The sequence below is a fragment of the Danio rerio genome, chromosome 1 (assembly GCF_049306965.1).
Source record: "Danio rerio strain Tuebingen ecotype United States chromosome 1, GRCz12tu, whole genome shotgun sequence".
Lineage (NCBI taxonomy): Eukaryota > Metazoa > Chordata > Actinopteri > Cypriniformes > Danionidae > Danio > Danio rerio.
In genome coordinates this window covers 7379723-7393664 of record NC_133176.1, presented here as the reverse complement: position 1 = coordinate 7393664, position 13942 = coordinate 7379723, and the positions used below count along the sequence as shown (strand labels likewise).

Below are 13942 nucleotides of genomic sequence, written 5' to 3'. Positions count from 1 at the left end.
TATTAATTAATTAATTAATTTATTTATCAATTTATTTATCAATTTATTTATTTATTTCATTTATTTATGAAGCAAAATTTAAAACCGAAAAGGAAGTTGGATATTTATCTTTTTACCTTACAGATTCTTATTTGTATGAGTGTATTTTCATGGTATGGAAAACCCAGTTTCTCATGATTCAGCTGTTTCACGAGCAGTAATGTGTGAGTTTCGACCTTCATCCCACATCCTTCATGATAGTTTAGTTGTAGTGTCTTATCTCAGAAGCTCTTAAAGATCCTCTTCAGAATGGAGGCCAAGGACATTGGCTTGAATAATCCTCATATAAACCCCCTCTGCAAGTTCGGTTCCTGTAAAAGACAGAGCTGTTTTTGATGGATTCAGCATCCCGTTCTCTTTTCTGCTGAGTCTTAGCATTGGATGTTGTCCTTCTTATCAAAAGCAGACAAATGCTTGTGATGGAAGACGTTTAGCAGAACTGATGAGTTTGTGTATTGAAATCTGCTCTTGTTCACTTACATGTTTTTCTATTTTCATGTTTTTCATATTTTTCTCTTTTGGGTTGCGTGAGAATGTGTTGCTTTGCTTTCATGTGGTGATTTTTATTGTAATTTCTATTGTGGTCATATGATCCAGTGTGTCTAATAGAAACAGAAAACGTTTTAAAAAAGCTTTTTTTATGCAAAAAAATTAAAAGGATGATATTAAAAATGCATGAATAAATAAGCAGAAAATACTGTGCTCATTAAATAAAAAAAATCAATGAATGAATAAGTGAATGAACAAACAAAAAATCATGGCATCAACATACTACCACAATGATTATTAAATTCATTGCATAAAAATAAAATGTAATACAATTTTAAAAACTAAAATGGAAATAAATAAATTAATAACTAAAGTCAAAAACAAAACTGAATAACTAAAAGTTTAAAAATTTAGTAAAAGCCTAAAATAATGCAAATAATATTAAAAATAAATAAAGCTGCAAAGTGGGAACTGGCTCAAATGATATACATTCATGTTTTATTAAATATATAAACATGCTCAGATCCTTAACTTTTTAAAGTTCATTTTTAAATAATAAAATAAAATCTTATTCAAATCGTTCCTTGAATTAAAATGAATATTAAAAAAATAAAATAAAAAATGAGCTATAAATAAACAAATAAATACGTAAATAAACAAAATAACTAAATAAATAATGTTTTTTATGCAATAATGTGCATGACACAGGTCGTAGGTGTTTTTTTCCATAATCCACTGGGTTTGTTGCATATTTTCCCCCACTTGCAGCTAGCATTTTTGTCGGGAGAGCTGTACAAGTATTGGGTGATGGCTGTCTTTTACCAGTTGAGTTCGTTACCATTCAGACACATCGCCTATATCTGTGCTGCTGTGTTCGCTTAGGTTTAAAATCTTCCAGATTACCGGGAGGGCTAATGGTTGGAATAGACCAGGCAAGAGACCTGCTGCACTGTATTACCACTGTGTCTGCTTTCAGCTCCGAGGATTTAGGAGGAGAGGAGTCCTCCTCATTTAAAGTGTTTATATAAACACGATTATCTTTATGATGGTTATATTACAAATAACAAATGTAGCAGGACATTAAATGACTGTTTACTGTTTAGCTTTAAAATCACGGGTCTCCTCACGGTATGCGTCTCATTTTGTGAGCTGACTGATAGTTCTTCGCTTATCCTTTCTCCCCTGCACTGCTGGCCACGCCCACTCCTACCTCTGCTCGCAGCGCTCCACGCCCATCATGATGCATTGTTTTAATTCTGACGTATACTTGAACCAAAAGAGGGAGGTTTCATGGCCCATTAAGTTCTAGATCATTGTGTTTTACATTTAATCCAGGTTGACAAATGCAGAATTATTAAATTTTTTATTTCTAACTGTGTTTTTTTTTTCTTCTATTTTCTCATTAGCCACGCCTCTCTCAGTGCGGAGCAGCAGTGACCCCGCCCTCGCCCCGCCCCTCGATGCCATTTCTCTGGACTCTGAGGACTCCAGCAGACCACAGTCCACTGTGAGTGAGCACACAACACACACTGACCTTTAAAAGCAGCTGCTACACTAATGAAAGAGCACATTTATATACTGCTTCTGAAGATTTTCTTTTGTTTATTGGTCGTTTTCTTCTGCATTTAACCTGGCCTTGTTTGCAGAGCTTGCACTGAACAGTCAACATTCATGGTCATATTGTGTTTGTGACCTTTTAGCTGCGCCGCCACTGTTGTCTTGTGTTATTATTTTCAATAACAAAGCTTTTACCCTTTTTATTTCTCTCTTTTATCCCTGTTGTTGAGGTCATCTGTTAACTGGTCCTTTTTGTTGTCACATTCGGACATACTGTTTGCTTTTCAGATTCTTTCAGATATACTTAAAAAGTTTGAGGTCTGGGTGAGAAATGAATACTTTTATTCAGAAAGGACCAATAAAATAAGATAAAATGAGATAAAATAGGCTAAAATAAGATCAAATAAGATCAAATAAAATGTATTTATGTGTAGAACTAATATTATATAATATAATTATTTTTAATATATTGAAAATATGTTTGAAATGTACTATACATATAATTTAAATGTATAAAATGTATTCATTCATTCATTCAATTTCTTGTCGGCTTAGTCCCTTTATTAATCTGGAGTTGCCACAGCGGAATGAACCGCCAACTTATCCAGCATATGTTTTATGCAGCTGATGCCCTTCCAGCCGCAACCCATCAGTGGGAAACATCCGTACACACTCATTCACACACACACACACACACACACACACACACACACACACACACACACACACACACACACACACTCAATGGACGATTTATCTCACCCAATTCACCTATAGCACATGTCTTTGGACTTGTGGGGAAAACCGGAGCACCCGGAGAAAACCCATTCCAACACGGGGAGAACATGCAAACTCCGCACAGAAACGCCAACTGACCCAGCCGAGGCTCGAACCAGCGACCTTCTTGCTGTGAGGCGTAAAATGTGTTTAATTAAATATAAAAAAAACAATTTTGATTAAATGTATAGAAGTGTGTGTATATCTTAAAATCCCTGAAAACTTGTGCTGTAAGTCTTAAATTATTTTAAACAGGTCTTTTTTATGTCCATGTAAAGCAGGGGTGTCCGAACTTGGTCCTGGAGGGCTGGTGTCCTGCAGATTTTAGTTCTAACTTGCCTCAACACACCTGCAAGGATGTTTCTAGAAAGCCTAGTAAGAGCTTGATTAGTTAGCCCAGGTGTGTCTGATTGGGGTTGGAACAAAATTTTGCAGGACACCGGCCCTCCAGGACCGAGTTTGGACATGCCTGATGTAAAGCAACCCAATCAGGCCAACAAACATCCAATCACTATTTTTTACCAAAACTTTTACCAAAACTTTATTTATTAACAATTTATTGCCAATATGGGTTTCCTTACAATAACAAATGCATTTTTTTTTATGTTTTAACTGGGCCGTTACAAAAAATCCTTAGCATTTAGCCTTGTGCAAGTCTGAAATTTTATTTATAATGGTTTTAAAAAGGTCTTGAAGTTTTACATTTGACTTAATGAAACCTGTAGAAACCCTAATATTTATATATAACACATACATTTTTTAAAATCGTATATACTTTTATTTATTTATTTACAATTATCGAGCCAAAATTCTGAATAGAATTATAATAAAATTAACATATGTTAAAATAAAAGTAGTATAGAAAACATTTGTTTTATTGTACAGGAATTTCACAATTTACTATGCAGTTTTATTTTTATTTTACAACCCCAATCCTTTGACATTATACAGTTAAATAAAATAAAAAGCCTGGTAAATACCGGTTTATTGGATTTTGGTTCTGTTTTAAGAATCAATTATAATAAAGATACATTATGAGCATATTAATATATTTAATAAAACATGTATATATATCATTTTAGCCAGTTTCCACTATTTATTTATTTATTTAGTTGTTTGTTTGTTTATTTATTTGTTTATTTATTTGTTGATTAATTTAGTCTTACAAATTTACTTTATACTATTTAATAAAAGAATAAATATTATTACAGAAGCATGTTTATTTATTCATCCGTTACATCAATCATTCATTTATTTTTACACAATTACTTTTTATTATTTAACTAAAGAATAAATAATTATTACGAAAGCATGTTTATTCATTCATTCATTCATTCATTCATTCATACATTTAGTCTTACAAAATGACTTCATATTATTTAATAAAAAAATAAATAATTATTGCAGAAGCATGTTTATTTATTTATTTTTTATTCATTAATGTATTCATTCATTCATTCATTCATTTGTTCATTTAGTCTGACAAAATTACTTTTATATTATTTAATAAAATAATAAATAAATATTACAAAAGCATTTTTGGTTTCGGTTTTCGTCTAAGCAGGTACAAAATGTTTGATTTTGGATCAGAAATTTTTATCTTAATGCCTCTCTAACACTGACAAACATGCATGCATACTGGAAACCATAAAAATATTAGAACATTAATAAAACCAAATTCAAATGATCTCTAATGCAAAATAATAATAATAATAATAAACACATCCTCAATGAATGCAAACGTTTACATTTTTGATGCATTATAAAAAAAAAAAAACAATACTCCTATTAGGTAGAGTTAAGTTCAGCTCTGACTGACTGGCAAAAAGCTTGATCCAGAAACACGTCCCACTTGTATAAGATCACTGTGCAGTATCTGTAACTAAAGTCTCCAAGAATCCCCTTCAAACGGGATCTAATTCCTAAGAGTGCTGAAGAAGTCCTGCAGGAGAAGTGAAATGTGCAGCGGTGGCACTGACAGAAGCAGATATTTATTTGGGTGCAGAGAGAATCCGCACACATTTCGCAATGCTCTGGGTCTGAAAAGTGCTGTGCTTGATGCATTAGCGTGCCCTCAGCCGTCATTGAGGACTGCACCGCAATGATTACTGTCACTCACAGCCATCTGGGACACCAGGAATTCTGCAGACACCTTATGAATTCCTAACAATCACGGTACACTTTCTTTTCCCGTTTGATGCTAATATTTTAGAGATATTGGACAGTTTTATGTATGTAGTCCTGATACGCTCAGCAGTTTTCAAGAGCCTGAAAGTGGTACAGTTTAGGAAATGTCACACTCAGAATTAAAATCCACTGTGTTGGCTTTCTGTGTCAGTCTGAGAGAGAGAGTATTGTGGAGAATAATTCTTCGCTCATCCTTAGTTTAGTTGGGTTTTGGATTTAACCATGGCACTGAATTATATTGTTATACTGTTTTTGTGCAGCACAGCATTTACTTAGTAAATGTGAACAAAATAAATCTTTCATTCGATTTTGGCTTTATTTTAAAAGATTATTTTAGATTAGCAAATGAAGGTCTTGTAAAAGTCTAGTTGTTTTCTTTTGTTTTTCTTTTTTTCTTTTTAATTTTAGCCTATTTTATTTTTTATTATAGCCAATTTAATTTTATTTTATTCTAGCCTGTTTTATTTAAATTTATTTAATTAAAAATCATTTTTTGCCGATTTGATAATTATTTAGCCTATTTTAGCCTGTTTTTTATTTATTTAAATATAAAATTTTATTATAGCCATATTTTATTTTATTTTAGCCTGTTTTATTTTTATTTATTTAATTTATTTTTTATTTTATTTTAGCCGATTTTATTATTTTTATTTTAGCCTATTTTTGCCTGTTTTTTATTTATTTAAATGTATAATTTTATTATAGCCATATTTTATTTTATTTTAGCCTGTTTTATTTTTATTTATTTAATTTATTTTTTATTTTATTTTAGCCGATTTTATTATTTTTATTTTAGCCTGTTTTTTATTTATTTAAATTTATTATTTTATTATAGCCATATTTTATTTTATTTTAGCCTGTTTTATTGTAATTTATTTAATTTATCTTTAATTTTATTAAATTTTATTTTAGCCGATTTTATTATTTTTAATTTAGCCTATTTTAGCCTGTTTTTATTTATTTATTTAAATTTGATTACATTTTATTTATTTTAGCTTATTTTATTATATTTTATTGTAGCCAATTTAATTTAATTTAATTTAATTTAATTTAATTTAATTTAATTTAATTTAATTTAATTTAATTTAATTTAAGCCTATTTTAGAAGAAAGTGGCGTTTCATTACTTTTTTTTACTCAGAATTTACATGCATCTATAGTTTAGTTCCCAGGCCTTAACCACAGATAAAACATTCACTTCAAGGCACAATGCATGATAATTACGAGTTTTATTCCAAGGCCTCTGCCTGAAATTCTAGAGGAATTCATTACTCTGTTTTTCCAGGCTCAGTGTTGTTGATTTAGGAGCGTGTTTTGTAAAATCAAACCAAACCAAGTAGAACGTGTTCCTGGAACAGCATCCTTATTAGTCTTGGAACAACTTTCTTCACCAGACCTGATCAAACATTAGGGTTATTTTTGAAGGTCTTTAATAGCATCTCTATGAACCTCATAATTTAAAAAAAAAATAAGGCTAGATAATGATGGTTTGGAGGAATATTTTTCCATCAGAACAGAATGTCCTGCTTGTGTAAATGACATGTACACACTGCAGTTTTGGATATAAAGGAGTCTCTGGATGATATTGATGTTCATTGAAGGTGGGCTTAATTAGGGACATCATGATGCAATCCAATTCTGAGTTTTGACTCAAAAAACAATTCTTGACCTACAATTTTTTCCCCCCTATTTTTTGGCTGTGTAAATATGTCTTTCTAACTTGACATTTTGAAATTATTTTAGAATTGCTTTTAGTTCAGAGCCACAGAAAACTAGATTTAAAATCTAGTAGTACTTCATTCATCCCAACACTGTGCAGATAATCCATTCAGTCATTTATCAATTTTCCTTCGGCTTAGTCTCGAAGTCTTAGAATAGTCTTTATCAGAGGTCACCACAGCGGAATGAACCGCCAACTATTCCAACACATGATTTACACAGTGAATGCCCTTCCAGCCACAACCCAGTACTGGGAACCACCCATATACTCTCTCATTCACACACACACTCATACACTACGGCCAATTTAGTTATTCCTATTCACTTATCTCGCATGTTTTTGGACTGTGGGGGAAGCCGAAGCACCTAGAGGAACCCCACGCCAACACGTGCAAAACTCCACACAGAAATGCCAACTGGCCCAGCCGGGACTTGAACCAGCGACCTTCTTGCTGTGAGTGTGAACCACTGAGCCACCATGCCACCCTTGCAGATAAACCATAATGAACACCATGGTTTCCTGCACTCTCTTTAATCACTTTAGGTTAGTTTATGGCATCTGATGTTAGCACTTGTACTGAGTTTTCATGTACAGTAGAATAGATTGATGATCAGACTTTGCTGTAACATCTCTAGAGGAGATGGATGGATGAGATGAACTCAAAGGTCATGGAGAAACACGTTTGTGATGCAGATCCCTGCACACTGTCACTTACAAACTCTCTCATTAGGCTTTGACGTTTATTCAATTACTGGATTCCCAAGAGTTGAGCCACTGCATGTGGGTCTTATGCAAACAGACTGAGCACCCCAAGAGCCAAGGACACACATGTTCAATATATACACTACTCACACGGCCATGCGCTTGACCATGGTTGTTTTATTGTGTTTACTTCAAGCCTATTTAGCTCGTAAACATCCCTAAAGTGGACACACATCAGTTTTTTTAATTCGTTTGTTTTCTTCTTTCTCTTTTTTGTTTTCAAATAGACTGCAATTGTAAAGACACACAAAAAATGTGTATATACACTCACCGGCCACTTTATTAGGTACACCTGTCCAACTGCTTGTTAATGCAAATTTCTAATCAGCCAGTCGCATGGCAGCAGTTCAATGCATTTAGACATGTAGACTTGGTCAACGGGATCTGCTGCAGTTCAAACCGAGCATCAGAATGGGGAAGAAAGATGATTTAAGTGACTTTAAACGTGGCATGGTTGTTGGTGTTAGACGGGCTGGTCTGAGTATTTCAGAAACTGCTGATCTACTGGGATTTTCACGCACAACCATCTCTAGGGTTTAGAGCGAATGTTCTGAAAAAGATAAAATATCCAGTGAGCGGCAGTTCTGTGGACGCAAATGCCTTGTTGATGCCAGAGGTCAGAGGAGAATGGCCAGACTGGTTCCAGTTGATAGAAAGGGAGGAGTAACACAAATAGCCACTCGTTACAACCAAGGTCTGCAGAAGAGCATCTCTGAACACACAACACATCAAACCTTGAGGCAGATGGGCTACAGCAGCAGCAGAAGGCCACACCGGGTGCCACTCCTGTCAGCTAAGAACAGGAAACTGAGGCTAAAATTGGCACAGGCTCACCAAACTTGGACAATAGAAGATTAAAAAGCAAGTCTAATGAGTCTCCATTTCTGCTGCGACATTTGGATGGTCGGGTCAGAGTTTGGCATCAACAACATGAAAGCATGGATCCATCCTGCCTTGTATTAACGGTTTAGGCTGGTGTTGATGTAATGGTGTGGGGGATATTCTCTTGGCACACTTTGGTCCCATTACCAACAATTGAGCATTGTGTCAACGCCACAGTCTACCTGAGTATTGTTGCTGACCATGTCCATCCCTTTGAAACCCGTGTAACCATTTTCTGATGGCTACGTCCAGCAGGATAACATGCCTTGTCATAAAGGGTGAATCACCTCAGACTGGTTACTTGAACATGACAATGAGTTCACTGTACTCAAATGGCCTCCACAGTCACTAGCTCTCAATCCAATAGATCAATTTTGGGATGTGGTGGAACGGGAGATTCACATCATGGATGTGTAGCCGACAAATCTGCAGAAACTGTGTTATGTTATTATGTCAATATGGATCAAAATCTCTGAGGAATATTTCCAGTACCTTTTTGAATCAATGCCACCAAGGATTAATGCACTTCTGATGGAAAAAGGGGGGTCGAACCCAGTACTAGTAAGGTGTACCTAATAAAGTGGCCGTTGAGTGTATGTATATACAGTGTGTATGTCACAAATACATACAAAAAATAAATCTTAATATTAGATATATAAATTTTAGGATTCATTGTTGCCATTTTGCCTTTACTATGATATGAGGGTATATATTGATATTTACAGGAAGTGAAGTTGGAGATTGAAAGAGGGATCAGGGCTCGAACCACAAGGCTATCGGCACCAAAATGTAGTTTTTTTTTCTTTTCTGTATTGTAAACCATTAGTCATCAGAAATAATGGGTCAAGATAAATCATATCAAAATTTCAATGTCAGCCAGTGAAATTATATGACAGGAAAAGTATATTATTTTAATATATATTTCTTTTATTGACAAGTGAGTGGATTCAGATTCATAATACCATGTTTTATCTCAATAATCACAATATAAAATGTTCCCCAAACTGTAAAGCCCTAAACAGAAACATGCTGCCACTTGTATTAATTATAAAAATAAATAAATAAAATATATAAATAAATATATAAATATATTAAATAATAAAAAATATATTAAATAATAAAAATATATAAATAAATAAATAAATATACTAAATAAAAATAATATACTTAAATAAATAAATAAATATTAAGTAAAATTAAAGTAAAACTACATTAAACAAACAAGTGCAAAATACTTGCTATATAATAATATTGTAAATGTTTTGGATGTATTCTAAACTCATTTGTGTTTGTTGTAATTTTACTTCTGTGATGGAAAAGCTGAATATTCACTAGTCATTATTGTGTTCTTTAGTGTCACATGATGGCAACATTAATCATTTATGTTGAAAACCTGAAATCATTTTATACACACACACACACACACACACACACACACACACACACACACACACACACACACACACACACACGTATATACTGTATATAAATGTCTGTTTCTGCCTTCACCTTTCAAAAATGTTATGTCATACAGTCATCTCTCCATTAAACTCTCTCTGTCAGTCTCTGTTGTCCTCATGTGAACAGTGCACTCAGTAAAGATGGAGATGCACATTAACAAAAGCTCCACCGGTTCTGTGGCCCTCAGGAGCATGTGGCCTAGCGGGGGGATAATCGCTCTTTACCTCCACAATCTAGGTCACTTTTTGTGTGTTTGCTGCGTCCCATGAGGAGGAGGGGGTCCCATGTGTTTATGCGTGTGTGTGTTGGGTGGAGTACATGGTGTTTTCAGGACCACCAGAAGCTTCGGCTCCGCGCTGAGGAAAGCGCACTTTCTCTTTCATGGTGCATCATTATGTTTTTCTTCTTATTTGTGTTTATTTTCTAATTATTTGCATTGCATTTTGAATTTGTTTTGATTGGCGACTCTAAAGGCTTTATTAATCCTTTGAAAAGAAGTGAGAAGCATGGGCGAATGTTTGACAGAGAGAGACAACAAGGATGCAGATAGAGTATTCCTGTTGAACCAGTTTAGTTATCGCTCACTGGTGAATTTCGAAAGCTGCTGTGTGGTTGTTTTGTGTCATCTAGAGAGTCTGAAATGACTGTGAGTGTGTGTTTTGTGTTGACAGGGAGTTGCTCCACCAGTGACTGTGAAGGGCGGAGCCATGGATAAACTTAAGGTAGACAACCTGATCTCCAGGAATGGACAAGACACATTAAGGTGAGGGGATTTATGTGCTCGTCTGGAGTGAATGACTGTGCATGTAAGTTCAGAATTTGGGGGGAATATCATATATATTCATTTAGTAATCATTGCAAGCAGTAATCTACCATCAGATTATAGATCATTTGGATCTTCTTTTCTTTGTTGCCAGATTAAGGTTTTTTCTGAGTGAGTGTGTTTGTGGCTCAGTGTTTTGTTGACTTGGTCTTTTTGCACTGTTGCCAATAATATAACTAATTCATTTTATTTAATTAAAAAATGACGAATATTTACATAAATGCATTAAATATTTACATGGATGCTTTTTTAATGTGCTTAAATATAATTACACTTTATGCTTTTATTTTTATTTATCTATAAATGTATTTAAATGCATAAGTAGTTTTATTTTGTTTTTATTTTGTATATTTTTATTCAGACATAAAAAAATGGTGCTGTCACTGGGGGTAACTTTTTTTAAAACGTTTATAATTTGTGCACTTTAGGTACTAATGCATATTTCCAAATTACCAGTATCCACACTGTAAAAGATTTGTTGCTGCTTTAAATAATTGAGTTGAATTACATTAAATATATCCGTTATTTCAACTTGCATCAATTAAATGTTTAATTTAGAATTTGTATAACTTAACCGATGATGAATAGTTGAGTATTACCATTTTGTAAGCCACTCGACTGATCTCTGGGTCTGCTTGGAGCACTTTTTGATTAGCTTAGCATAAATCATTGAACTAAATTAGACCATTAGCATCTCCTCTTAAAAAAAAGAATATGAGTTTTAATAATTTTCCTGTAAAGTTGACACATGTAGTTACATCTTGCACTAAGCCATGTCTATCAGCTAAATTGATTAAAAATGCTCAAGATGAGTTGTGAACTGAGCCTATTTTCAAAAATATTTAGTATCACTTAAACTCTTAGGAAAAAGGTATGAGAGCTGTCACCTGGGCAGCACCTTTTAAAATGACTTAAGTATTAATTTGTAAACTTTAGAGGGACCTCTGAGGTAACAAATTGTGTCATTTTTGAACGATTCCAACTCAGTGACAGCTCGTATGTTTTTTTTTCTCAGAGTGTAATAACAATAATTATGATATTTAAGCTTTATTTTGCAGTATAAATGTAATAATAATCAACTTGTACAGTGTATTTTTCCATTGACAGATGTGAATACTGTGATCAGCAGATGTTTTATCTGTATGTGCATGCAGGAGCACTTTTAGCTTGGCTTAGCAAAAATCATTGAATTGGGTTAGATTATTAGCACCTCGCTCCAAAAAGAGTTTTGATCATTTTCCTGTTTAAAGCTGGACTCTTCTGTAGTTATATCATATTATATGACCAATAAAAAAAGTTGCTATTTCATAGATCAATATGTACAGGAACTATACTCACTGGCGTAATAATCAAGGAACTTTGCCGTACCCTTGTAATTTTGTTTTTATTGTTAAAGGAGCAATTGAGTTTCACTGTTTTTGAATCCATTCAGCGATCCCCAGGTCTGGCGGGAGGACTTTTAGCTTAGCTTAGCATAAATCAGTGACTTGGATTCATTTTCCTATTTTAAGCTTGACTCTCCTGTATTTCCATCATATACTAAGAGCAACAGGAAAGGAAAAGTTGCTATTTTCCTAGGTCGATATGTCTAGGACTGCTGTGGCGTAATAATTAGGGAACTTTGCTGTACTATTGTGATTTTGTTTTTATTGTTAAAGGAACAATTAAGTCTTACTATTTTTGAATCCATTCGACTGATCTCTGGGTCTTGCTGGAGCACTTTTAGCTAATCTTAGCATAAATCATTGAATTGGATTAGACCATTAGCATCTCACTCCAAAAAGAGTTTTGATCATTTACCTATTTAAAGCTGGACTCTTCTGTAGTTATATCATATCCTATGACCGACAGAAAGTTGCTATTTGCCTAGGTCGATATGTCAAAGACTATATTCACATTCTGGTGTAATATTTAAAAAACTTTGTGTACCCTTGGAATTTTTGTTTTTATTGTTAAAGAAACAGTTGAGTTTTACCAATTTTGAATCCATGATGGGATCTGGCGGGATCACTTTTAACTTAGCTTAGCATAAATCATTGAATTGGATTAGACCATTAGCATCTCACTCCAAAAAGAGTTTTGATCATTTACCTATTTAAAGCTGGACTCTTCTGTAGTTATATCATATCCTATGACCGACAGAAAGTTGCTATTTGCCTAGGTCGATATGTCAAAGACTATATTCACATTCTGGCGTAATATTTAAAGAACTTTGTGTACCCTTGGAATTTTTGTTTTTATTGTTAAAGAAAAAGTTGAGTTTACCCAATTTTGATCCCATGATTCAGCCAATCTCCGGGTCTGGCGGGATCACTTTTAGCTTAGCTTAGCATAAATCATTAAATTGGATTAGACCATTAGCATCTTGCTCAAAAAAAGAGTTTCATTCATTTTCCTATTTAAAGCTTGACTCTTCTGTATTTACATCGTGTATTAAGAGCAAAAGTAAATGACAGTTGTTATTTTTTAGGTTGATACAGTGCCGGAGTGGGACTCCTTTTCAGCCCTGGAGTTTCAAGCATTAGACCGGCCCACCTCAGTTCACGACTGAATATATTAAAATAAGGTCATTTCCAATTCAGTTTCTAATTACACTATTACATCTTTTTCAAGAAAACAGCTGCTTTAAAACTTCAAATGTTTAACAACCTTACAGTTTTATATGTCTTAACAACAAAAATGAAAAAAATAAAATAAAAAGAATTACTCAGATGAGGATCGAACATGGACCGACGACGTTGTAACGCAACGTGCTGACCACTGGACCACAATGGCGCTGTTACACTTGCGTGGCCGGAATGATAGTTAAACCATCATTACCCAGCAGGCTGCATTTTGCTCATGAGGCTGCGAGACAATAAATAAGAAGAGCGGAGCTATGGCAAAATAATGAATAAAAAGACTGAGGCTATGGTAAAATAAATAAATTAATAAAAAAAAGTGCGACTGATGAGAGAGCAAGCAGCTAGAAACACCGGCCCTCGCGGCCAAAAAACGGACCGGCCCACCGGGAACTCTCCCGATTGGCCAATCCGGGCCTGGGTTGATATGTCTAGAAACTACACTCACATAATGGCGTAATAATTAAGTAACTTTGCTATACCATAGTTGAAGCAGGCACAATAATATTACGCCTGAAAATACTCCCCAGTTAAGTAACTAGGTAACAGTTACTAATCCGGTTCAATAATTTATGCTAAGCTAAGCTAAAAGTGCTCCCACCAGACCTAAATATTAGCTAAATGG

General features: G+C 34.0%; 1 protein-coding gene across 11 annotated transcripts in view; it reads left to right on the top strand.

The window, feature by feature from the left end:
- The window catches only part of pard3ba (par-3 family cell polarity regulator beta a), a 291161-nt gene that overhangs the window by 94613 nt on the left and 182606 nt on the right, over positions 1 to 13942 (top strand). For 7 of the 11 annotated variants that reach the window (XR_012401677.1, XR_012401655.1, XR_012401915.1 and 4 more), the window contains 2 exons: positions 1935 to 2035; positions 10545 to 10636. Coding sequence is in view for 6 of the 11 variants with exons in the window: in XM_017355769.3 (XP_017211258.1) it covers positions 1935 to 2035; positions 10545 to 10636 (193 nt within the window). In the remaining 5 variants the exon portion in view is untranslated. Of the gene's footprint in view, positions 1 to 1934; positions 2036 to 10187; positions 10258 to 10544; positions 10680 to 13942 lie in introns of those variants that run through there. The other 4 variants (XM_073946906.1, XM_017355806.4, XM_073946984.1 and 1 more) reach the window with 2 other exon arrangements.